At 35.6% G+C, this 27,717-nt stretch overlaps 1 protein-coding gene across 1 annotated transcript; it reads left to right on the top strand.

Annotated features, from left to right (window-relative positions):
* Window positions 1-42: 42 nt before the first annotated feature.
* LOC306870501 (proline dehydrogenase 1, mitochondrial-like) lies at window positions 43-22,686 on the top strand (the record flags this gene model as incomplete). The annotated part of the gene is given in 14 exon segments (XM_079417812.1): window positions 43-248; window positions 6,096-6,229; window positions 12,005-12,069; window positions 12,176-12,292; window positions 13,131-13,204; window positions 13,508-13,589; window positions 14,536-14,616; window positions 15,211-15,357; window positions 17,193-17,368; window positions 19,209-19,269; window positions 19,273-19,296; window positions 19,299-19,309; window positions 20,505-20,593; window positions 22,496-22,686. Coding segments are annotated over 14 exon segments (1,458 nt in total).
* Window positions 22,687-27,717: the final 5,031 nt, after the last annotated feature.

Genomic DNA, 27,717 nt, shown 5'->3' with positions numbered 1-27,717 from the left:
ATCTACATGCCTTGACAAAACTTTCTCTGTCTCATACAGATAATGGACCTCAGCAGAAAGTTGTTGGGACAGAAGATGTTTGAGCAGTTAATGAAGATGATGTTCTATGGTCAGTTTGTGGCAGGCGAGGACCATCAGTCCATCAGGCCAGTAGTGCAGAAGAACCAAGCGTATCGATTCAGGGCTGTGCTGGACTATAGTGTAGAAGAGGATCTCTCACAGGAGGAGGCTGAGAGGAAAGAGATGGAGTAAGTGCTCTCTTGTAGTTCTGCTCCCTACATCCACAAACTACCATGTTTACTACTGCTTCAATTGATCATAGGTACCAAGGTGACTCGTAAGATTTGTGTGCAATTTAACAAAATGCAAAGTCTGTCGTCTTGATAGATAGATAGATGGATGGATGGATAGATAGGTAAATTTTACATTCAGCTGAACATTTAACTAGTCTGCAGGCATTTATTTGCAGAATACATGAGCCAGACCTAACCAATTAAGAGCAAAATAAATAAATCAGTGATATAGATCACACCAAGTATAAGAACAGAATATAAATGAGCGCAATTATTTTGCTCCATAGAGCTATAGTGGTTAATTTGCTTAATTTAAAGCAGCTAATTAAGAACTTTTGCTCTCCTAATATCAACCTGCTGTTTTGGGCAATTAGTTTAGTTGAATCCTTAAGTGTTTCGAAAACTTTCTCCCTTTCAGACCCTCCTAGCTTGGCAGCATGATTCCAAAAATTTTCGGCCTGAATTAGTCTTTAAGACCTGCTTTGCATCACAGTAACTTCTTTTCGGTAGAGGGCCTAGAGGTTAATGGCCATGCTGTGATTTGTGCTCATGTGGAGAGCTTACAGAAATAGACTGAGATTTGATCTGTTGTCAAAGATGTAAACAAAGAGCCGATATGCTATTGGTTGTTTCGGTCAAGGCCCATTGTTTCTGATTGGCTTATGTTGAGGGTATCAACATGCTCACTGTTCAGGAATCTCGTCTTGTGGTACACATATACAGATAGAGAGCTGCTCTCCGTTTCCACTACAGCAAATGTTTTATAGTCGTTTATGCTGTGTTGTGATATCAGTGGGTTAATTTTAATTTTTTAATTTTTTGCTTTAAACCTGCATCACTATTATAATTGCACGTATTTAGGGTTAGTGATTTGAACAAATCTCTATCTGGGGAATGAATTATTGGGGAGAGGGGGTGTCTGAAAAATATTGGATATTTTGTTATTGGTCAAAGCATGGAGATCGTCCCAAATATATTTATATTTTCAGTTTTTATTTTCGTTTGAGTTTTAATAATAAAAAAGAATAATAAAAGTTTAAAATTAATGTTAAATATATACATTTGGATTTCATTCTGTCTTTGTTTTTATTTATTGCCATTTATGAATTTGAGTGCATTTTGTGCATTTTTATTTTTGTTGTGTTATTTAAGCTTTATTTAATTTTTATTTATTTATTTTGCATTAAAAAAACAAAGTTTAACAAAATAGCTAGTAGCTAAATCTGATGCAAAACATCTCTTCTCTAATGAATGAATGAATAAATAGTTTTTGTTTCAGTTTTAGCAATAATATAAGTAGCAATAATTCACTATAATAATCCTGCTCGCAAATCCTGATCTTGACTTCTTGTGATGCCCTAGAAACCACCCGATGCATATTCAACTTTCCGAAAAATATGCTCTCAAATGTAATTTGTTTCCTGTTTATCAGCATTACTGAAACATTTACACAAATTATTTGGCAAATAATAGATTAGTAGCTCTTTAATTTTCATGCAACTTTTATACTAATTGCAGTCTGGGCTAGTTAGAAATGCAGTCTGCGGCCTGTATGTCTACTTGGAGGTTTGTTCTTAATAATTCTGAAGGTAACTTTTTGTCATTCATCCTGACCTAGAACTGAACCCGGGACTTTTCTGTTGTCAGCCCAGGTCCTTAACCATTAGCCTCACCTACATTTGAACAGCTGTGTCAACGTTATGACATTTGATTAAAAAATGTCTTCATTTGTTCTTGTCATTGACCTTTTGGAAATTACAGAGAGTCAGAGCCATCCCAGAGGGTCTCCTGCTGGAAATATAAATGAAATGTATTGCCTGAGTACTGAGAGAGAGAGAGAGAGAGAGAGTGAGAGAGAAAGAGACGGAGATATAGATGATATGCCATTTGGATTATGATGAAAAGCCAGTGATACAGTGTGCGATCCAATAAATGGACTTCTCCTCCACATCACTGCTCTCATTTCTGAACGCAGCTGTCAGAGGTCTGAGCAATTTTATAGGTGTCCCTCCTCAGATTACTCTGTGGCTATAAAGCACAGTTCTCTCTGTCGCCTGAGAGAGACGCTAGATCACCGCGATTGCTCGCCTCACAGACGAAATGAGCTGAAATGGAGCGTTTATTGGAAATGCTCTTTACAACCACAGAGGACCCTGGCTGGTCACTGGCTAATAAAAGCTAATTTATGTTCGTGATGTGTGTTTTAGAGCCTCTATCAATATTGCATTAACATCCACCCCAATGGATCCTGTAATGCTGTTATACAGAATAGAGTGCTCAGCTTGGCTTTTCTGCATTATCAAGGGTGTGATAGAGGGAGAATGCTGGAGGATGTGGCATTTGAGTAGGCTGCCATCTAATATGCAGGAACCCAGGGCTGATCATTCTGTGAGTTCTCAGACGCCGTTCCTGCCATGTATCATTTTGTATAAAAAAGCTGTTATTGTTAAGTCTTGGTTTGGTGCAGACAGCCATTATTATAATAACAACCATTGGTTCTCCGTAATTGACTTACATGTATTGATTTTATGAATTGTCTGCTATATAACATTCAGTTGTATTTCCAAGACAATTCCACAAAATCTCTGTGCTTGAATCAAAACATAACAAAATAATTAAATAAATAAATGTTCCATTTATCACATATATGCCGTGTGTATGATATGTATACTGAGAGAGTATATATATACTTAAAAACTTTAAAAAAAATTCTTAACTTTTTTTTTGTATTTTACTAAATAATTTTGGCAGCTGTAGTTGCCAGAATGATTTTGTAAACAAAATATAGAAAAACTGTAAACACATTTACAGCTCAATCCGTACAATTTACAGTATAAAACTGTAATTTTCAAACAAGGTAATTTGAATGTAAACCAGTAAATTCAACAACACACACACACACACATATATATATATATATATATATATATATATATATATATATATATATATATATATATATATACTGTAAAAAACAAGTGTATTTTTAACTGTAAAATTTTGTAAAAACGCTACGAAAAAAAAAGTTAATAAGTTAACAGTAAGTTCCCGTACTATATACAGGGAAAAACAGTAAAAGATCTAACCAGACATTTCATGTAATTTTACAGTAAAATGCTGTTAATTGTACAGTTTTTAAAAGTAAAAAACTTTTAAAAGTAAAAAACTGTAAACTGATACATATATATACACATATATACATATAAGTGAATATATAATTGTAAACATTATTAAAAACAGCATAAAGGTAATTGCAGCAGAGAATAGTTCTTTTTTTTTACATTTAGAGCAGAAAGGTTCACATGCAAAACATTGTTTTTTCTTGTGACTTTGAAGTAAAATCTTTTTTTATTGATGTATAGAGATAATCAAGATATAGAAATACATCTATTTTCATGAAAATTTCCCTAGCAAACAATGAAAAGGGGTTTAAATGCAAAACTGGTCTAAATATTTTTTCTTTATGCATCCTTTTTTTTTTTTTTTACCCTGTATCTTTGTGGTAAAATCTAAAGTTTTTCATTGAAAATATATATCTTTTCTTTTGCATTTATACGTATTCAGTTGCTATATGTAGATAAATAGACCCATCACTTCAGATTAGGGCTGGACGATATGCAGTAGCCCCTCACTGCAGAACAAAGATCCAGGTGGATCCACATCTAGGTTTAGGGATCAGGGGGTGGAGACGGGTAGGTTTAGGTCTATGTTAGGTGGGAGGAGTTGGAACTGGATCCAACCTCACCCCCTGGATCTTGTGTTCTGCAGTGAGGACCATCTCGTGATATCGTACTATATCACAATATTTTTTTTCATATCAGTCGATAACGATAATTATCACGATAAATGTCAAATCTTTATTTCTTTCAAGTTTAAAGCCAGATATTTGCTCTAAAGTGAAAGTTGTAGAAACCAGACCATTAATTTTCCTTAACAAAATACATATCTAAATAGAAAAAAAAAATTCTTAGTTTCTGCATGTTCTAATGAGTGATGTTGTTTCAAATCAAGAAACAGGATTGGGTTGCCTGATAATATTAATAATATCATCACTTTTTGTCTTTTAGAAATGCACATTTGATAGTAGCTTGAGTTAGGATGCAGAGGTAAATTTTTGTTTATTATCAAAATCACTAACATCAGTAAAAATTGCAGCAACCTTAGTTTTATATGTTTTTTTATTTTTTTATTAAGCATTAGTCTCCCGTAGTACGTTTAAATCATGATAAACACAGTTAAAACCATACATATAGCACCTCAATACCATGGGAAAAATAAAACTATATAACTATATTTTAGGTAGCCCATTTGTATGAAAAACAGAAGTCTAACAACATTCAGTATAAATGCACACATGCTATAGCTTAATCACAAATACATACTAGAATTATATACCATTACTCCTGTAATACAATTCAATGTGAATATCCCACATTTCTGCCACATATTAGTGCAGTGAGTGTTACTACAGTAAATCCATGGTAGATGATGGCCATGTGTAGATTGAAAAGCCTTCTGACTGTCTCGTTGCACTTAGTGTTTCTCCTGTTTGACTTTAAACTAGATTAAATCATAGAGTCATTTGTGTTCATCGCTGAATTCAATCGTTTCACACTGGATCTCACAGCAGTGTTGTGTTTAGAGCTCGCGTGACCGAGTAAACGCAACGTTTAGTTCAGGTGTGAGAGTTCATGAGCACAGAGAGATTTGCGAGTGCACAGGACAGTTATATTAATTATATAGCGCATTATATTAATGTGCTTTAGCGTTACAGTAATGCGCTCTCGACATTTGTCATTAAAATAACGCCATACCATCTGCTAGTGAGTTCGAACTTTGATCCGAGCGGATAAACGGTCCGCTGTTTCGTTCCGCTTTTGGCATAAACATTATATCGAACATTTATCAAACTCTTCATATCGTTTTATCGAGGAAAATTATATTGCGATGATTATCGTTATCGAATTATCGCCCAGCCCTACTTTAGATTTTCTCTTGCAAACAATGGAGCGATTTTGGAGTAAGATCTATCATTCTCATATGCTGCATGTTTTTGTTTAGATGCAGGCTGAGGCATTAACTGAGCACTTTAAGTCTGGAAGTCCGTCCTTGAGTCCGTCCGCTAATGACCCCATCAACAGCTCAACATTCCTTCCTGTTGGAACATTACAGACGTCAAAACATTGTCTCCACTGAGCCGCCCCCATGCAGCGTATCCGTGGCTGTGGGGGTGGATGGGGAAGAGGGGAGGCGTTGGTGTGAGTGCCGTTCAAAGGATGTGGAGATCACAGGAGCTCAATCTAAACAAATCACTGCCCCGTGTGGCTGCGTAACCTTTGAGTTGGTTTGAATGCCTGGCCTGAGCGTCAGTGTTGTACAGCAGAGAGTTTAAATGCATGTGGGTATAAGCATATAAATCAGGCGGGAGTCAGAGTGTGACTCTATGTGCTGACCCGGAAATATAGAAGGGAAACAAATAGCAGAAGTGCACCACAGTAAAGTGACTTCATAGCAGCCTCTGCAGTTATTATTGATTCCTCTCTACAGAAACTGCTGTTTCTTCATTTTCTTGGCTAAAGGTCTCTAAAAAGACCTAAAGAACAAGTAGTTGGTTTCATTAGTCCCCTGTTTTATTAAAAATGTCAATGTCTCTCTCTTTGTTGATAGATCTTGCATGTCTACATCAGAGAAAGAAAGATCTGGTGAGTATGTGCACCGTTTTAACAGGTCAATTCTTTTTTAATATTGAAGTAAAAGGTCAAACTTTCCCTTTTGGACATTGTTTTCAGGAGCTGACCATCGGGAGAAGAAGTTTACAGCCCATCAGAAGCTTGGCGATCGCCGTGAAGGCGTGACGAGCGCTCATACTTATTTCTATGCCGATGAGGCGAAAATCGACCAACAGGAGACTTTCCTAAAATGCATCAAAGCCTCGGGTAACAGACCATCTATTAAAGCTGATTAGTTGTTAACTTTGGAATTGGAGTCAGTTTACAACCAAAACAAAAGCCAGGAGCTACAAATGCAATGACCAAAACAGAGAAAGTAAACTGGGCACTTTCCACGAATAGGATACAAAGTAGGGCTATGTAGTATGACTTTAAATGAAAGATAAAGTCAATTTTATTTTTTGACCTTCATATAATGTTAACCGGCAACAGCTAAATATTATACGATCTGTTTATTTTTCATTTCATCTTGCAAGAGCTTACTGCATTTTTTGGATGTCTGTCTGAATTGTTTAAAACAGTGTTTCTTAACCTTTTTGCCTTGAAGGCCCCCCAATTATCCAGCACAATTCATCTGCTTGGTTTTAATCTCTTTTTTTTTCCAGAACTGAACAACAAACATAAACAATATAAATAAAAATAAATAATTACATAAATAGAATTACTTTGCATTTTAATTAAGGTAGATTATTTTAATTTATTAATATCATTAATATTAATTTGATTCAAAATAATTATTTGTTTAATTTTTTTACCGTTTAAGTACAACATATTCCAAGTTAATACATTTTATTGTTAATTTGAATGGTATTTAGTTATTTTAAGAAAAGCGACAATATACATTGATAAACATCCAAATAAATGTAAATGTACACAGGTTAAGTCAAAAGGCTAATTTTCAATCACTTTTGCCTGGTGTTATTGGGCAGAAAAGGAAAAAAAGGAAAATTAAATCACATTAATATGTAGACAGGGTCTAAATGATGTCAATAATATATTTTAGAGTCCAGAAGGAGAGGTTATGAGGTGTGTACGCCCAAATATTCTGCAAGATCAGGGGTGTATTCCAGAAAGCGGGTTTTGTTGCAAACTCGGGTTTGTTAACCCCAGAAAAAGGAAACTCAGGGTTTTCGGTTCCAATAAAAGACTAAGTTACCATAGTAACTTAATCAGTGAACCTAACCTGGTTGGGAGCAGAGTTTCTTTAGGTCTCCTCCCCCTTTTTTAAGCGTAAGCGATGTTTAAATACCTCATTCATTCATTAATGCTGCAAAAAGTCCTTATTTCAAGTACAAACATCTAAAAATTATTAAATCAAGACGCAGTCTATATACAAAATAAAATAAAATACAATATTTAGTCTTGTTTCCTGGGGGAAAAAAAGTTAAATTATCTGCCAGTGGGGTAAGAAAAATAATCGTAATGCAAATGGAAACAATATTGTTTTTCTCACCGCACCACTTTCATTTTCATCATGCAGACACTGTAAATGTGACAAAAATGGCATGTCTTTTAACACGGGATCCTGTAGAGGATCCTGCGGGGAGTTACATTTACATCAGGAGAGGATTCAATTTTATTTCATTTTATTTTTATTTTGTCATATCCACATGAATATTTATATGAGCGGTACCACTTTTAAATGAAGTTCACTTGATAACATCTTGCTGCGACCTCTTGAAGTAACCTAATAATTAGAATTTCCTTCAGGATTTCCTGTGTGGTTGGTTGCACCGATGACACGCAAATTCCTATAATCGCACCTCTCAAAAATGAAACTGATTATTACTAGGGATGCTCCGATCGATCGGCCGGAGATCGGTATCGGCCGATATTCACATTTTATGACTCGATCGGTACTCATACATTTGGCCGATCTCATGTACCGATCACAACTTGATGACGTCAACGCGTGGCGGCGTATATGATGCTTGGGGACATATGCTGCAGTCATCACCATTGTGGAAATCCTATGACATTTCAAGAAACAATGAAAAATTTGCAATATGTCATGTATGTTTTGCATTATGATACTATGAATGTATGGTTAATTTTTAACAGCAGATTCAGTGATGTTAGAGATCACTGCACGCGTCTGCGGAGCGCAGGCTTTGGCACGGGCACCGGAGCTGATCGCAGCCGCTCTATGAACCTTTATTAATAAAACAAAATATTTTCTTTGGCCATATTAGCCTACTCAACAGCATTAACAGAGGCTTTACTCCTTTTAAACTTTATCTGGAATGTCACCGTTTCTGTCACTGCAACTTCCTGATCAGGTGAACACACACACACACAAATGAAATTGTCTGCCTACTGAAAAAATGTAGTTAATATTGCATCATTTATGAATTATTTTGTTTTTTATTATGTTTTTATGAATGCATTTTTTTATTACCCGACCCGCGGATTATCCGCAGCGCCCGTGGATAACCATGAAAAAAAAAAAAACTGCACTGTTCAACAACCTGTCTGCACTCCTCACTCACAATGTTCTTTTATTTCCTGCTATTTTGCACATTTCTGATATTTGCACATTCCCTTGCACATTTCTACCTCCGGATGCCGTGAAGGTCATTGGCCATACATATGCTACTTATATACCTCTCTTTATAATGCACCTTCTGTTTATATTTCCTTGCAACCTAAATCGTATGTACAGTCATTTGCACTGAGCTAGTCTCTCCCCATCTACCTCATAACTTGCACTATATGTCATAAAACAATGTATATACACATTTTTTATATCTATTTATAAACCTTGTTATTTGCACTTCTGGTTAGATGCTAACTGCATTTCATTGGCTCTGTACTTGTACTCTGCACAGTGACAATAAAGTTGAATCTAATGTAATCTAATCTAATCTAATGAAACTACTCTGTTTTGTTCTTTCAGTAGTTTAAATGTTTCAATTTTTCCTCTTCAGTCTTATATTGGACAGCATAAAACCTTATGAGTTACATCAGACTTCGCCATATTGAAGTTTACATGTTTCTATTTGTTTTGTCCTCTCTCTAACATTGGATAATCAAAACGTTCTCATCTTGAGCAGAAAAGAATAACAGTTTCAAATTTTAAATTCCAACCTAGCCATCTAACAATTATATATATATATATATATATATATATATATATATATATATATATATATGTGTGTGTGTGTATATATATTAGCATACAGATTAATCCCAGAGGGCAACATAGTTTTGGCCCACATCTGGCCCGTGTGAAATCCATGCAGGCCAGATGTGGGCCGGATCTGGGCCGACACTGGTTGCTGTCTGGGATATTGCTAAATGTAGCTCAGAAACGTCTTGTTACATCTGGTTTGAGTCATAAGTTATAGATAGATAAATAGATATTAAGAAAAATAACTGTATTTGCAGCATTGTTTTTTCTGCTGTATTTTAGTGAAAGTAATCTATAATATTGCCTCTCACGGTGTTTCTGTTGTTGTTAAAATAACCACGGCAGCTCTTGAACTTGGCACCGGTGTGCATCCGGAGAGAGAAAGCGCACGGAGCTGAAAGGGCTTGAATAAAGCGTGTTGCACTGAAAGATATTTACCATAAACAACCCGGAGCGCTTGTAATGTGATCCGCTCCGCTGTTTTGATGCGCTCACTTAAAATGGTGCTGCTGTTACGGCTCGGAGTCTGGATGGATGCCGGGGTGCGGATGCACTTATAGAAGTATTTAAGGATAAAAGACTTGAGTTGCTTTTAAAATATTCACAAGTCCTTTTCCTCGAATCAAATAAAGTCTGGAGTCATTTCAGGTCAAGTCAAATCTGAAGGCTATAAAAATCAGACTGGAGTCCTAGCCCATCTCTTTTTTGTTTTTTTGCATCAGACATTTTGTTTGCATTTATTTTGGTCTTATATTAAGTATCCCTGATATATATAATGTTATGCATAAACACCATTTTAAAGGAATTTTAAAATGTTCACTGTATAAGGAATAATTTTTATGATTATTTATATAATATTATTACATATGTTATATAAAGCTTGAAGCATTAGAATCGGCATCGGTATCGGCCGATCACCATGACAAGAAATCGGTACTCGGTATCGGCTGCAAAAATCCTGATCGGAGCATCCCTAATTATTACTGTATGGAAAAGAAGGATGCCACATGGAAGGGTAGCCCAAGATGCCGTAACCACCACCACAGCTGTTAAACAAACACAGATTATTCACAATTTAGTTGGTCATCTTTATTTCCTACAAATACAAAAGCAACAGTTATTGTTTTCCCAGTTGGATTTTAATATTGGTAAACTCCTCTTCATCTCTCAGTAGTGCTGGTGCAGGTTCTCCCCCCATTTTACGAGTCTCTGCCTTTTTGCTGTTGACTGAATAGGAGTCAAATGTTTATTTCATTACCCTAATTAAAGCTGCAGTCCGTAACTTTTACCTCTTTGTTGCCCTCTATGTTTGAAAACCTGGAATTGCAGTTTCTTGCGGAATTATCTTTTCGTGCGCGGGGTTGTGATCCGGTGTTCCGGCACGGCTCCAGCGCAGATGAATCTAATGTTTTGAGGTGAATCTGTAGCTATCAGTCACTGAACAGGTGTGGATTTTTACTGTACTTCGCAATCACAGATTCTAGCCTATGTCTTGGAATATATGACCCAAATCAGAATTTTCATGATATATTGTCATCTGAACAAGTAAGTAACAAGTCTGCCACGTTTGTTCTGACCAACTGAGGAAAAAAAAACATTACAATAAATCGCGCTACCAATGGTGATTAAATGTAAAGATCAGTTAGTTCATATCATATCTAACTGTGCAAAGTATTATCATTGTTATACTTTGTTCTCAAATTATTAATGTTAACAACATCAGCATTGCGTGACTATGAGTGTAGTATTAGCGTTGTTGTTTTTTTTTGCCCGTGGGGTACCATAAAAATGAACATTACTTCAATAACTTACCGTTCTGCCAGTTTTCACCATTATAACAGTGATTAAGACTTAAAGTTACGTATTGCGTAGTATGCTGAAGTCTTTTAGTCCGGTGCTGTTGCCATGGTGAATCGTAATTTCGGAGCTCCATTGATCATGGCTTTTCAAAGTTGTTGTGCACGTGCTAAACTCAGAGTCAACATACTCCGAGTGGATTGAACTAACTCTGTTCAGCTGTTCTGAAACCAAAAACTCAGAGTTTCCTATTTTGGGGTTTGTTAACCCAGAGTTCAAGTTTTCACTCAGAGTTTGTTGAACCTCCCTTCTGGAACACACCCCAGGTTTGCCAGGAAATATAGCTAAATACACAAACCACGTATTGTGAGATAATACCATTTATTTGATAGTGTCAGGATTTCCAGAATCCATTCATAACTGAATGACAAATTGTGCCATATTATATGAGTTTACATCATTCAATATAGCACATATTCATAGACAATACTAACATAGATTATGACACATCAACTTGCGTTTATTTTGATGGCATATATAATGATGACTTTTTCAAATGCAGAGCAAGATTTAAAACACTTCTACTCTCAAGTAAACAGCAGTGTCTTGCAATAAGTTTTTCAGATTTTTCTGTAACATTTTGTTCTAGCTTCTATCAAACCTCTCAATGTCTCTTTTACAAAAAAGTATGGGACACTAAAATGTACTCTATTTGTGGAAAGTGGTGCAAAGCTTTATCCTGTTATTTCTTTGTTGTGTGCTATGCAGATTATTTGTATGTATTTTTAGTGTATGTGTAAGAGTGCCAAGAAAGCATGGAAGCTGACCAATTTTTGAAAGCATTTATATTTGTGAGTGTGCATGCAGCTCGAGTTTTCCATTATGCCAGCACTATTGGAGAAACACCCATTGTAATGCACAGGCAACACTATAGTATAACTGCATAGAATTCATTCAGCGTTCCTGGAAAATAGGTCCTTAAAAAAGGCAGTTTCAGTTCCATTGCTGCAGTTACCTCTAAAATAACTCTAAAAGAAAATCACCTGCCTGCTCAGGTGGAAGTACTGAAGACGGTTTCTCGGCTATTAAGATGACTGCCTTGGGGCAACCACAATTCCTGGTAAGACTGAGGTTCAGGCAGGGTTCATTCATCAGAAAACACGGGTTAAAATCTGTCACCTTGGTGAACTAAACAGGCTCCTCATCCTTCCCTCGGGCATCTGGAGCTTCAGTTCTCCGAGGTGCTGGTGAAATGGAGACGCTTTTTCAGTTTCCTGGCTGCCAAACAGGGGAAAGATGGCGTGGAGGTGCTGGAGCAGAAACTGGATCTAGAGCAATTGCAGGTATGAATTGGGTTCAAACTGCGGCCAAACACACCGATCAACCAACACTAAAGCATGTTTAATACTGCAATAGACTGTAAGGCGGCTGTAACAAATCTGACCTACAGCAAGCAACTGGAGGCTATGTTGTAACGACTGTATAGTATGAGCTGCATTCATTTTAATGGAAAATCTAATTAACATGACAATAAATAATTAAGTAGTCTTTTAGCAGACACTTACACGGACCATTTATACGTGGTTATTTTCTTTAGAGAAACCTAAGTAGGTTTTGCTTAAAGGAATAGTTCACCCAAAAATGAAAATCTGCTGAACATTTATTCACCCTCAGGCCATCCAAGATGTAGAGGAGTTTGTTTCTTCATCAGAACAGATTTGGAGAAACGTAGCATTACTTCGCTTGCTCACCAGTGGGTCCTCTGTGGTGAATGGGTGCCGTCAGAATGAGAGCCCAAACAGCTGATAAAAACATCACAATAATCCACAAGTAATCCACACCACTCCAGTCCATCAATTAATATATTGTAAAGCAAAAAGCTGCATGTTTGTAATAAACATATCCATTATAAAGAGTTCTCTGTCTATATTTTTACTTTCTCCTTTCTCTTCTCAAGAAAGAAATATGCACAGATCAAACACAAATCAGCAAATTCTCATTTTTGGGTGAACAATAGTGATACTACATGAATTGTCCCTTGATTCCTCAGAATGTATTACTTTGTGGTCCTTGGGACACAAAAACCCAATGGGTTAATTTTGAGTGAACTCTCCCTTTAATCATGCAGTCTTTTTGGAGCGTTTGGTCTGATAAATGGATATGTGTGTGTTTTCTTTGCAGACATGTCTAGCTAGACTGGGAGCTCAAGGCAACATTCAGAGCTGCTTCTCTGATGGACGACTGCACTCATCGGGGTGAGAAACACCAGTTTCCCGTAGCTGTTCTGACACTCAGACTTGTAAATCTTCCCAATCAATGGCAGACAATGAAGTTATCTTATGAACTGAGGAGAGCTACTCAAGGACTATTCCACGGGTGCTCCATTACTCTGCTTGACCCCCTCGAGTCAACTAAACCCCTGAATAACTAAACTAAGAGCACTTTGTGCTGCAGAATCGACCAGTTCCATAACGATGCATGCAAATCCTTTGATGTTTAAGAAACATTTGTGACAAGCTGCTGAAACATGAATGCTATATTTTATTTGTTCCCCAAAGCATGGTGGACATGCTGGACTGGAACTGTCTGATCGACGAGAGAAAGAAGATATCTGATCTACTGGTTGTCCCAAACCTGCAGGTAGGCAGACAGAAAGAAATGTATACCTTAACCACAGCATAAATTAAGAGGGATATCGAATTATCATGGTCTAATTGGTTCTATAAACACTGCAAATGCCCCTTCGCAGTTTTGAGTTTTCCTAGGTAATTAGATTATGAAGATATGTCTGGAATTTTGCCTGCAAGAGAAGCAAGAGGCTTCCATCACAAGTACATTTACTTCATTTATTTGCATAGCTTAAAGGGATAGTTCACCCAAAAATGAAAATTCTGCCATTAATTACTCACCCTCATTTTGTTCCAAACCTGTAAGACCTTTGTTTATCTTCGGAACACAAATTAAGATTGTTTTAATGAATACCGAGAGCACTCTGACCTTCCCATAGACCGCAAGGATCCTAACACGATCAAGGTCCAGAAACGTAGCAAGGACATCGTAAAATAATCCACGTGACATCAGTGGTTCAAAGGGAATTTTACGAAGCTACGAGAATAGTTTTTGTGCGCAAAGAAAACAAAAATAACGACTTTATTCAAAAATTCATCTCCACCCTATTGCGCCATTTTTCTAGAGTATCACATACGTAAACAACGTATGTACGCAGATACGTTGTTTACGTTTTGATCTGAACAATAATAAATATTGTTTCCAATCAGGTTTCCAAAATACTTCTCTTCTATTGTTCGGTCAGACAGGAAGTTCTCTTCAAACTCATGCGTTTGCTGAGAATTGGACACAATGTTTATAGTCTTTAGGATGTCAACCTATGAATGCCTTTCTTATTGCATAAGAAAATGGAATAGGAGGAGGTAATATAAAACAAAAACTGTACCCTCTAGCTGAAATATATCTGTCCAATAATCCAAAAGCATAGGTTTAAAATTAAAATGAAAATGCACCCATATTCTGAATTTCTGTTTAAATGCTGAATTTCTTTCCATTTTTTTATTTGTTATTTTAACAGACTGGTGAGTTGGAGCCTCTTCTGTCCAAGTTCACAGAGGAAGAGGAAAGGATGCTTCAGCGGCTGGACATCTTGGCTAAGGTGCGTTCATTGGCTGTGTTCCTCTTATATTTCTCCTGTGGTATTCATGCGGAGTGGCAGAAGATCATGGTCTAACAGGCAGTCATGGATGAAGAATGTAACAGAGATCGATTTTGAGAAAGCCTTCAGCAGAGTGTGGAGGTTAGAGAGCTGTTCTGCCCCGTCGACTTGATGCAAGGAACATGTATCGGGTTTACGACGCACTGTGAAAGGCCGCTGGTACAAGCGCTACAAGCTGTATTCATCATATAAATACTGAAAAAATGTACCACGCTTTCCACAAAAAATATTAAGTTGTAAATTATATTAAGTAAAATCTTTCTTTAAAATGAATGCCACTTGGTTTGTTATTTTGTTAATTAATGCAATGACATTCAGACATTTTTAAATGTCCAAATACTTTTTAGCACCACTGTATCACTGTCATTATTATAGCGGTGTTTATAGCATCATTATTTGTTGACAAATCCTTGGTTGTATCAGGAATGACAGTTGCCACATCAATTAAAATGCCGCTGTCTGTGCTGATATCTTTTTTTAGTCAGCTGATTAATGTGTTTTTAACTCGCCGCCTGCTTCTCATGTGCTGAACAGCATGCGGTGGAAAATGGCGTCAGGCTGATGGTGGACGCCGAACAGACGTATTTCCAGCCTGCCATCAGCAGACTCACTGTGGAAATGAAGAGAATCTTCAGCAGAGACAAAGCTGTCGTTTTCAACACCTATCAGTGCTACCTCAAAGTGAGCCGCACACATGCACACACACGTCTGACACCTTTGAATGGTGTTAACGTGTATCACATGATGATATTCTGGGATTTATCTACAGTTAGATGCTGTGCAGAAAACATGTTATTATAGCAGGATAAGATTTAAGGCAATGTAGCATCAAAACTGACATTTAACACTGTGGTGCTTGGAATCTGTCTTTGTATTGCAATTAATCCTGAAATGTAATAAATGATGATGACAACACATACAGTGTACGCAAACTCATGACAACACCCCATATACTGCATATATAACACTCCATAGACATGTAGTCTCCATATACTTTAGGGTCTGCTTATAATGTTGGTCATGATTTCTTGCACCAAAAATGGTAATAATCAGTTTTTTCATGACGTTTTCTTTAGCATTTATGAATAATTATGCTGCTTTTGCTACCATTAACCCTTAAGACATGTATACCGTATTTTCCAGAATATAAATTTTGCTTTTTAATCATCCAAAATATGCTGAAACGTATATTCCAAAACTATCAGGATTTGGATTTGTGCCAAATGAGAGAGATGGATGAGACCAAAAATATTTATATAGTGCATTTGCCAAATCCAGGTAGTTTCAGTTTCACTATATTATTTTATAATTTATGAGTTTATAATAAATATTGTTTATAATGTCACTATAATTCATGTTTGTTTTATACTTAGTAGAACGAGGGAAACTAACATATCTATTTATAATGTTTGTAAACATTTCAGTTTTTATTTATTGGTATTTTACATTATTTCTGAATGTAATATTGCTTATTCACAGATTTATATTTTGAACCTATCTGTATTTTTTCTCTAAACAGTCTAATCTGTTGCTATACTCGTTTTCCAGAAAATACAGTAGATGATGTTTCTTAAAGGAATAGTTCACCCTAAAATGTCAATTTGATTAAAATTCACTCACCCTTCCATCCAAGGCATAAATGAGTTTATTTCTTCTTTGGAACAGATTTAAAGAAATGTATCATTCCCATTCCATCACTTGCTCACCAATGGATCCTCTGCAGTGAATGGGTGCCGTCAGAATGAGTCCAAACAGCTGCTTAAAAACATCACAATAATCCACACAACTCCAGTCCATCAATGTCTTGTGTAGTGAAAAGCTGCATCCTCCAGTGACGTTCATCCCCTGTTGTCCTCTCACATCAAAATCCAAAAACATATTTGTTTAGAACAGTTTTAGGCTGCTTTCGACACTTGTATATGGTGCTTGATCTGTGTATATTTCTCTCCTGATTGAGTCAAGACAACCTCTTCAGTGGAGAAAGCAACTATGTATAGAGGACTTGTATTTTAGCTGGAAGCAATGATACAAAAAAGGAAAATCTTAATGATTCATTTATTATAAACATGCAGCTTTTTTTCCCTTTCGTTTCACAAGATGTTAACTGATGGACTGGAGTGGTGTGGATTATTGTGATGTTTTTATCAGCTGTTTAGACTCTCATTCTGACGGCACCCATTCACTGAAGAGGATCCATTGGTGAACAAGTGATGTAATGCTAAATTTCTTCACATCTGTTCTGATAAAGCAACAAGTTCATCTACATCTCGGATGGCGATAAGGACATTTTCAGGAAATTTTCATTTTTTAATAAACTATTCCTTTAAAGTTGTCTAACCTCTTTACATATTATACAAGTCCCCACAGCATTAATTTCAATACCATGACAGTTTTTATGAATAACCAATTTTTGCCATTTGGTTTCTGAGGGAGGTCCGCATTGCAAATGTTTGTTTACATGACATCAAATTCATAAAAAATCAATTTGATGTCATGTATGAATTCTCTGTGCTCAGGAGGCATTTGATAATGTGTCCATGGATGTGGAGCTATCAAGAAGGGAGGGCTGGTGTTTCAGTGCCAAGTTGGTAAGGGGGGCATACATGTACCAGGAGAGAAGCCGAGCTGCGGAGATTGGATACGAAGACCCCATCAACCCTGACTATGAATCCACTAACAGAATGTACCACAGGCAAGAAATGTTCCAAATTCTTCCTTGCAAATTTCACGCTTGAAATCTGTTCCAAAACATAGTGAGCGGCCTTGTTGTCTACAAAGGCTGCTACTTTCTAAGCAGCATCTGAACTGAAATAGAGCCTCATAAGTGACTCATCTGACAGCTCTTCCTGGGCAGCAGCTCCATTAACGGTCACTCACCCACGCAAAACAAATAGAGCTACTCACAAAAAACACACACGAGACTTCACCCTCACAGCTGATTCCAATAGAGTCTAATGCAGTGTGGCCATGGACTCCCTCTTTCAGCCCACATCCCCATCGTCTGATATTAAAACATGTCCTATTTGTCTCTCAGCTCACGTTAAAACCAAATTTAAGATATAGGCTTTATTTTGCTATACCTTTAGGATTTTATCAGTTTATTTTATACGTGTTATGTCTAATTATTTTATAATATTACATTTGTTTGATATCTACATATAGTACTGTATCTCTGGATCAGTATTAGATTATGTATAAGCAAACAGTGCTGGCTTGATATTTCAATGGCATGACAGCAAAGAACAACTTTGGCTAATGAATATTAATGAACTAACATGACTGGACAGTCTAGCAAAGCACAGTCACCGTGAGCTGATTTAATATTCATTAGCTCAGTTTTATCCAAATAATGACATCATTAAACACCAGTCTTTGGCTTCTGACTCTTAAATTCTTACCAGAACTCAACCATTGCGTTTATGTAACTTTTTCAGTCATGTTTTGACTACTGGATTAGGATTTTTAAAAGTATTTTTTTAGACACTGGATTAAGTAGAGAAATGTACATTCATTATAGATATTTTATTTTATTTTTCACATTTTAAATGTACATTTTTGTTTTATATCATGTCCAGTTATGTTACCTAACTGATTAAGTAACATGACTGGACGGTCTAGAAAAGCATGAGCATCATCATGAGCTAATTTAATATTCATGAGGTCAGTCTTATCCATATAATTATATAATTACCCATCAGTCTTTGGCTTCTGACTCTTAAACTCTTAAAATCACAAAAGTCATTTGTGATTACAAAAAAAAAAGTTTTTTTGGAAGGTTTTTATTTTATTTTAGAGACCGAATTAACTAGATAAATGTATATCCATTATACAATTAAATACTTATATTGTATTATTATTATTATTATTGTTTTTTTTATATATATATTTTAAACCACACTTTATATATATATAAAAGTAATTCTGCAAAAATGAAATTTGTTGAAGAATACTAATTAAAATGTTAAATTATTAATTTTTTTATTATTATCATTTTCTTATTTTTTAGCCATTTAACTATTTTAAAGCTTGTTTGGTCTTATTTTATTTATTCATTTTTTGCCGTTCCGTTTACTGAAACCATCAAGGTGGCCAACATGCTGTTCTGGAACAGAGAATTATGAAAAAAATTCTTCATTTAATAAGAATGTTTTAATTCAGGAAGAGGAAGTCTGGGGTCAGGTTCACTTTGCCTGTTTTTAAGGAGCAGGATGACAAGTAGGTTCTGAGTCCAGATAAGCAGTCCTATGATACTTGTCACATATAGGTCCTTATCAGAACATCATACTTCTCCTGAACTGTGCTTCATTCAGACGGTCTCTGTGCTAACAGAATGTTTCACAAGCAGGAGAGATTTATCTAGAGTCTTGGCTTATCTCACCGTAGGTAAGCCTCTTATGATTAAGGCACATTCTGACAGCTTTCAAAATAAATCAGATCTTTTCAAAAGCTTTTGTGTTTGGCAGTCAACAGTCATGTTGGCTGAACGTGCGGACCAAAAGCAGGATGATTTATGAGAAGCTGGTGTCTTTCAGATGTCTGGATTACGTGCTGGAGGAGATCGAACGGAATAAGAAAGCAAATGTCATGGTGGCATAACACAATGTAGACACTGTTGAACATATACACTCAGAAGGTAAGACTGATTTTCTCTCCTTCTGTCTTTCTATTATATACAGTATATGAACCATCATAAACAAATGGAATTTCCACCACAACGTATATATATATTAAAAATGTAAATATCTTAAAAATATAATAATTTTTTTTTTCTTGGAATAAAATTTCTGAATCTCACCACAGCTAATTTCACAGCTAGAATTGTATGTATCCCAAACATGCAATACATAATATTTTTAAAAAAATTTAAAATTACAGCTTGATTGGAAATGTCTCAAAATATGTGATATGTATCTTGATTTTCCTTATTTTATCAAATCACTCATATTTCACGTTGAGCATTCTCTTCACTGACACGATCATCTCCAGTGCGCACTAACTTTTAAGTACACTAAAAGTTCTTAAGTACACGCTTTGTTTAGATTATCATTTTTAAAATGTAATTATACTGTATATATGGGTAGTTGACAAAGAAAAATTGGACTGTGTCCTATAGTGTGACAAAGCAAAGATGTAGAAAAAAATCTTAACATACAAACAACATTTGATCAATTTTAATGCATTTTTGCTAAATAAACTAATTTATTTTAAAAAGTTACAAACTTTTGAACGGTAGTGTAGATCAATAAACTATATGCATATTATGCATTGAAAAAATCACACACCTTTGTTCAACTTTGTTATTTTGAATAATAATCAACCTTTGGACATAAAGTGAAGAGATGTTGAGCAAAGAAAAACTCACATTTACCTTTACAGTGCTGTTCTTTGATATCAGGTCCTTCACTGCATCACCTGGAACATTTAGATCCCTCTGGGAGTAAAATCATTTGTGTAAATTAATAATGAAATATGCGATCATTAATTTTTTTGTAATCGCTCCTTAGGGGTATGACCTCATTTGACAAAGGTGCGCCAGTGACCGCTGTCATTAACATTCTCTGTCATAATGTCAAAGAGTGTCACCAGGGCTTGATTCATATGGAGGTCCACACTAGTTACCCTCCTTTAACATCATTCACACTTAATATCACCTTAAGTGTCTCAGAATGTGTCTTGTTCGTGCGTGTAATGGCTGTAACCGATAAGAGGGTGTAAAACTTTGAGTGAGCAATCGCCAGAATGTATCCAGTATTAAATGACCTTGCCAAAGGTGCCTCTCTCATTTTTCACTTTCTGTGACGGCACTCTGTGTGTTTATGCTCTAGCAGGATGAATGAAATGGGTCTGGCACCCACAGATAAGAAGGTGTACTCCGGCCAGCTCCTGGGAATGTGCGACCAAATCAGCTTTCCGTTAGGTGAACACACACACACACGCCCACACACACACACACACATGCCCACACACACACACACACACGCACACACACTCACACACACATGCTAGCAGTTTTTATAAAATCACTTCAATAGGGACCATGTTAGTAAAATTACAGTAAAATTTTAGAATAACTAATAATAACTATACATTTGGATATAATTTTCTCTTATTTTAGTATTCCTGAGATACTATTGTAGTTTTTCTTAATATTTGTAACTATTTTATAGTACAGTACTTTTATTATTTTATTAGTATTTTTTGTGTCATGTTTTGGTTTGATTTAGGTTATGTTAAGTTTTATTTCAGCTAGTTCCCAAGGAATTAAAAAAAAATTATATATATATATATATATATTTTTTTTTTTTTTTTTTTTTTTTTTAAATATATATTTTAATTAAACTGATATGTTTTATTTTAAGAATAAATCCTGTTATAACCTGCAGTAATTGTCAAGAAATTACACGCAATTGTTTTATTTTGCTGGTTGGTTTATACACATTAAAATGACAAATTATTAAAATGATAATAATAGAATTTTTTTAAAATATATATACAAATTACACGCACACACTATATGTATATATGTATATATATATATATATGTATGTATATATGTATATATATATATATATATATGTATGTGTGTGTGTGTGTGTGTGTGTGTGTGAACTGTCATAAAAATATACAAAAAATGTACATGCATTTTATTTATATAGTTTTTATATGTATATGTTGTAATATTTAAGTTATATATTTGGAACAATATCTTATATTACACTATTATATACAGCATAAAGTATTACCATGTATTAAAGTTTTATATGAGAGTATAAGATGTAAAGTATTACCAAGAGTATTATTTATTATTATTATTTAGTCATTTAACAGACACTTTTATCCAAAGCGACTTACAAATGAGGACAACAGAAGAAATCAATTGTAGTTTTAAAACAATTAAAAACAGATCCAAAACTAAAAGCTAAAACGTTATAAATACTACCTATACACATTTAAAAAATAAAGAAATTAAATAAAAATGACAAATGCATACAACAAAATTTAAAAACTTAACATTTAAATGGACAAACAAAGCTAAAAGAGCAAAAGGTATGAGTATAATAATGATTCTAACATAACACTAAGCCAAACACCAAAAAAAACAACAACTATATATATATGTATATGTACAACCACACACACACACATACATACATGCAGAAATATATATACATACACATTTATAAATTCAATATATACCCTGTATATATCATTTCATTTCCATTTAATTTGTTGAAGTATTAAAATAACTCAAATTAAATAAAACTAAAACTTAATAACAGACCTATACATAATAAATGACATAAAAAAGACATTAACTCAAATTAAAATAGATAACAAATACAAATCACGACAGTATAGTTTATCAGTAATCCTAAGAAATAACATTACCAAACACACATGCTAAAAACAACAACTTAATTACACATAATAACGGTTATAAAAACTGAAACAGAAGTGAAACAAGTAGTAGAAAAGAGGAGAAATAAAAAGTGATATCCTTTGCCGGTGTCCCAGCCCGGTGGAGTCGATGGTCTTTACACTCTTCGGTCATCACACAAGGAGGCCTTCACATGACCGCTGCCGCGGTAAACTGAGCTTTTTTATACCCATCTAACAAAATACTAATTGAATTTAGCTGAACACACTTTCCTTATTTTTCCACAACAAATGTCCAAGCAAGCGCCGACACTGCAAGATACGCGAGACAGAACGAGAGTACAGTTATAAAATGCATGTCAATCAAATGGAAACATGACCAAAGAAATGCAGTAAAACACTTTAAAATTGGCATTCTTTTCTTGTCTGCTCATATCTCTAGCTCAGGCAGGATTCCCTGTGTACAAGTATGTTCCTTATGGTCCGGTGAACGAGGTGATTCTGTATTTGTCCCGTCGGGCACAGGAGAACCGCGGCATTATGAAAGGAGTGCAGATGGAGAGAGCGCTTCTATGGAAGGAGCTGATGCGCCGACTGACCAGTGGAGAGGTCTTCTACACACCTGCTGTATAAAACACACTCGGCTCCTCACCAGAGACTCATTGCGCTTGTTTGTTTGCCTGTTCACCCATCCATAAATCTTTTTTTTTCCACTCTCACCCAGGCTGTTCATGATATAACACACATGGGATCCATTTCAGTCAAATACCACAGTTGGGTGAAGCTCACAAAATGCAAATCATACTTAACCTGAAAATCACAAACGTGTATTTAGACAAAGAAAATTAAGTCTGTTTTAGAGTTTCTGCATTGCAGCATTATTTTCATGAAAATTAAGCACATTTTGCCTCCCAATTATAATGTTTTGTTTTGTCAACCATGAAAACAAAGCACAGCTGGTCAAACATATTCATCAAGTATCAATGGCTGAATCTTCAAATCATATTTTACCTTAAAATCATGAATACATACATCGTGAAGCACCTTTATTTTTAAGAGTGTATAGTAATGAAAATTTGGGGGAAATGTGCTTAACTGTCATGACAATATCACAATGCAAAAATGTCCTAAAAAAATCACTTGAACACCATAACACTATCAAAGGATCATCTTTAACTGACAAAATAACCTTTCAGAATCTTGTGTCTGGTGGATAATACCAAGTAACAACAGTTTTTATTCCAGTAGCAGTAACTGTAGTAACAATGGTATTTTAGAGCAGACTGCTGTTACCTTGGTGCATTTTGGTAAGGGTCAAGAAAGAGAGGTTATATTCTTCCCTTTCCATATAATCTTTCTCTAATTCACTTTCCTCTGCGTTTCCACTGCTCCCTTCTCTTTATTCCACTGATGGTCTGGCTTTGCACTCTTTCTCTTCTCTCATCCATCTCTCCGGCACCTTTATGACTCTGAAAGGGCTCCCTAAAATGTCAGATGCCTGAGTGTGCTCTGCTGTTTTATATCCCACCTTTATTCCTCAAGTGGAACACCAATAATAAAAATATAAGCATGATTTAAACAGTAATAAACAAACACATCTGTATCACTTTCTGATAATGACGGCGTGAATTCAAGGATAACAACGCCTGAAGTTGGAGAACTATATTTTATGTATGCGACATTTCATGCCTTATTGTGAGGAATTGTGGGTGAAGTGCAGGCAACAACCCGTCATCAATATTTCCATAACCCCATAAAACTGTAAACAGATTATATTTCATTATATTTTAGATGTAATATATTCCAAGCGAGTGGTTTGTTTGTGCTCAAGCCAAATCTTGTAATTTGCACTGTGGATTTCATTGAGAAAAATATATATATAAAAAACATTGTTTTATGGCAAGAACTGAACTTTATTGTTTGCGCTCTCGCTGCTCTTGATATCTCTCATGTGCTCAGACGTGCTCAATGAACTTTAGAAGTTCTGATGAGATGAATTTAAGTTGGGTTTTCAGCATAATGATTCTGGTGTTTAGCATATACAGAGCGAGAATTAAATCTACTCTTTTATTATCTGTGTGATGAAGCCTTTTATGCTTAACCAACGTTTTCTCTCGCTCGGTTAATATTTTCTTTCCCTCTGTGGAGTATTTGGGGAAGATGAATAACAAGCTTTAATTAATTGAGCCAAAGTTAATGATTTCTAGACAATTGCTCTTAAGTAAATGGCACAATTCCTCATCCATTTATATCCCGTTTTAAATCCATGATGAATTAACAACCCTTTGGGCCTTTTACCTTCAGGAATAACAGGACCGACCATAATACAGCCCACATCCCAGTGTTCTGTTGAGGTTATGGCTGAATCCTAATTTGCGTATTATCCATACTATTTAGTATGCAAAATTAGTATTGGTGGAACTGGTGGAAAATATGTTAACAATTAAAGTTGGTCTGTGCTTTCAGCAAACATAATTTCTGTCGACTCAAAACTAATAATGTTTGTTTTACTTGTGGATCCAAGCTAAATATGATTTTATTTTAAGTTAAGATGAGGAAACTATATCATGAACTAATAGTGATGTAGACCTTTCTGAGTTTGACAGATTCTTTCCACCAAATTTGTCAAACTTGTGTATTAGGTAGGTGAGAAAACCTAAAGGGAATATGTAAGAATTTTCAGTCACACAGACCAATTCTTAAGGTCATTGCACACTGAATCCGAAATTTTCGTACGTTAAAAAAATAAATATGACCACACGTTGTAAATCATATTTACACACTGCCTCCGAAATTTTCGTCCGTCATAAAAGTTTATGTTTTTCGCATCCGTAGCAAGTATTTTAAGAGGTGTTTTGACAGTTCAGAGCCACCTTACAAGCGAACGCCAAAATCCAGAATGGCTATTGTCAAGTTCATCCACTACGTCTCGCAGCACAAAGCACTATATATAGATCCTTCCACACTGAGTTCACAGAAATCGGTGGTCTTCTTTTTAATATGTGGCTCTAGTATAGCTAGCAAAGCATCAAACTGAGCCACTGACATACTGAAGTAAACTTTGAATTGCCCGTGATAATCCCGCTGCTCCTTAATAAGGAGGGGGAACTCTCCGTCCTCTCTATATATTCTCAGGATTGGATGGACCCAATATTTCCTGTCTTTTTTCCTTTTTTAAGAAGCGAGAGGACAACAAAAACATCCTCAATGCTTGAAGACTCCATTTAGTAGGCTACGGTTTTGCTAATTTTTCACAACGGATTAATTAATACGCATCAGACAAATTTTTAGGATAATGAATACGAAAAAACATAAAAATGTCTGCCTCAGTTTGCAGAGACCTTTACTATTTACAAATTATTAACTATGACTTTTGCCTCAATAAACTCCTAATTTGCTGTTTATGAATGTAATAATGCACTTGTTAAGGTATGGGCTTTAAAGATTAAGGGATCTAAAATATGGTCAAGCAGGATAAGGCATTAATATGTGCTTTATAAATTACTAATAAGCAGTCAATATCTTAGTGATATGTATGCTAAAAAGCAACTAACTGGTTAATTGAGAATTGGTCCTTAAAATGAAGCATTATTTTCATCAATACCGCCGCTCCTAGCAGTGTGGACGGGGTCTAGATGTTCATTAACATTACTTTGTTGCAAAGGTATTTCCAGCTTTTACTTATAAGCCAAGAATGAAAACACTACTGTGGTGTGAGAAGCCCCTTTAAAAGGTTAAATCAAGATGTGTCTATACCTCTAAAGTTGTATAAACTTGTTGGAAAGGAAAAATTACACTAATCACCCCAATGGTGACATTATTTTTTACAACAAAATATAACCCAAAACACAACACAGACCTAAAACATGTATTCATTTTGAATAACACATATTTTCATCATAAGTCCTGATGTCTTGACCAAAACACACAAATTAATGCATCATGACCTTGTGAAGTCAAATGAGAACTTTTCACAGTACAAATTGTTTCAAAGCAGCTTGACAGAAAATCATGATGTTAGTGTTTTTAATATACAGTGCCCTCAAAAAGTATTGGAACAGTGAAGACAAAATTGCTCTGTTGGCTGTGGAGTCGAGACATTTACAAATATGATTAAAAGATGAATATGAGACAAAACTACAGAATGTCACATTTTATTATTGGGTGATTCAGCACTTTTATAGTTTCATCCCCGTATCTGATGTGAGCATAATATTGGAACAGTTGCCTCACAGGTCTTTCTAAGTGATCAGCTGTGTCCTGTTGCATTAATACCTCAGATATTAAAAGCAGGGAATGTGTCGTATCAGTTATATCCATTACTTCTGTATTCTGAATCTTGCATTCGATGATGACACACACAAACCAGGATGAAGACGAGGGAGCTGACTTTGAGAGAAAAGCAAGCAATTTGGATGCTAAAAGAAAAGAGGAAGTCAGTTAGAGCTCTAGCAAAAACAAAGGGCATGGAGAAATCAAGAGTTTGGAAACCACCAGCGTCCAACCAACAACGACCTGATCAGCTGAGAAAACAACAGTAGTTGATGACAGACAAATCAAAAAAGCTGTGAAAATGAACCCTAAAAGACGTGTCTGTAAAATCACCAACAACTTCCAGAAAGCTGGGGTGATGATCTGACAATCTACTGTCCTCAGGAGACTTTGACACAGAATTACAGATGCTACACAGCAAGATGCAAACCTCTGACCAGCACCAAAAATAGAAAGGCAAGATTAGAGTTTGCAAAAAAGCACAAAGGTGAGCCAAAAGAGTTTTGGAACTGTGTTTATGGACCGATGAGACAAAGATTGACCTTTATCTAAGTGATGGGAAAGCAAAAATGTGGAGAAAAAAAAGTGAACTGCAATGATCCCAAGCATACAGCCTCATCTGTAAAGCATGGTGGAGGTGGTGTCATGGCATGGGCATGCATGGCTGCCTCTGGAACAGGCCCTCTCAACTTTACTGATGACTTAATGTATGATGACAGTAGCAGAATGAATTTGGAAGGGTACAAAACCATCTTGCCTACCAATATTCAAGAAAATGCCACCAGATTCATTGGGAAGTGCTTCATATTGCATCAGGACAATGACCCAAAACACCCTGCCAGTTCAGTCAAGGAATTTATAAGGGCAAAGAAATGGAAAGTCTTAGATTGCCCAAATCAATCTCCAGATTTAAATCCGATTGAACATGAATTTCACCAGCTGGAGAGGAGAGTAAAGGCAGAAACTCCCCAAAACAAGCAACAATTGGAATTGGCTGCATTAAAGGCTGGGAAAGTATTTCAAAGGATGAGACCAAGAGTCTGGTGTTGTCTATGGGTCACAGACTCACTGCTGTGATTGTGCGCAAGGGATCTGCAACTAAATAATAGCTTTTAATCTTTTATATCTGCCTTATGTTCAACTGTCCCAATACTTATGCTCACATCAATGAGTCACATCAATGAACTCTAAAATTGCTGTTCTTTTTATTTGGTAAAACATGTATGTGTTGAAACGGCTAATAATAAAATGTGACATTCTCTAGTTTTGTCTCATATTCATCTTTTAATCATATTTGCAAATGTTTTGACTCCACAGCCAACAGAGCAATTTTGTCTTTACTGTTCCAATACTTATGGAGGGCACTGTATCTTAATGCCATATAATTACAAT

The sequence above is a fragment of the Barbus barbus genome, assembly GCF_936440315.1.
Source record: "Barbus barbus genome assembly, chromosome: 5".
NCBI lineage: Eukaryota > Metazoa > Chordata > Actinopteri > Cypriniformes > Cyprinidae > Barbus > Barbus barbus.
Note: the sequence above shows the minus strand (reverse complement) of the source record. Positions and strands in the feature narration are given on the sequence as shown.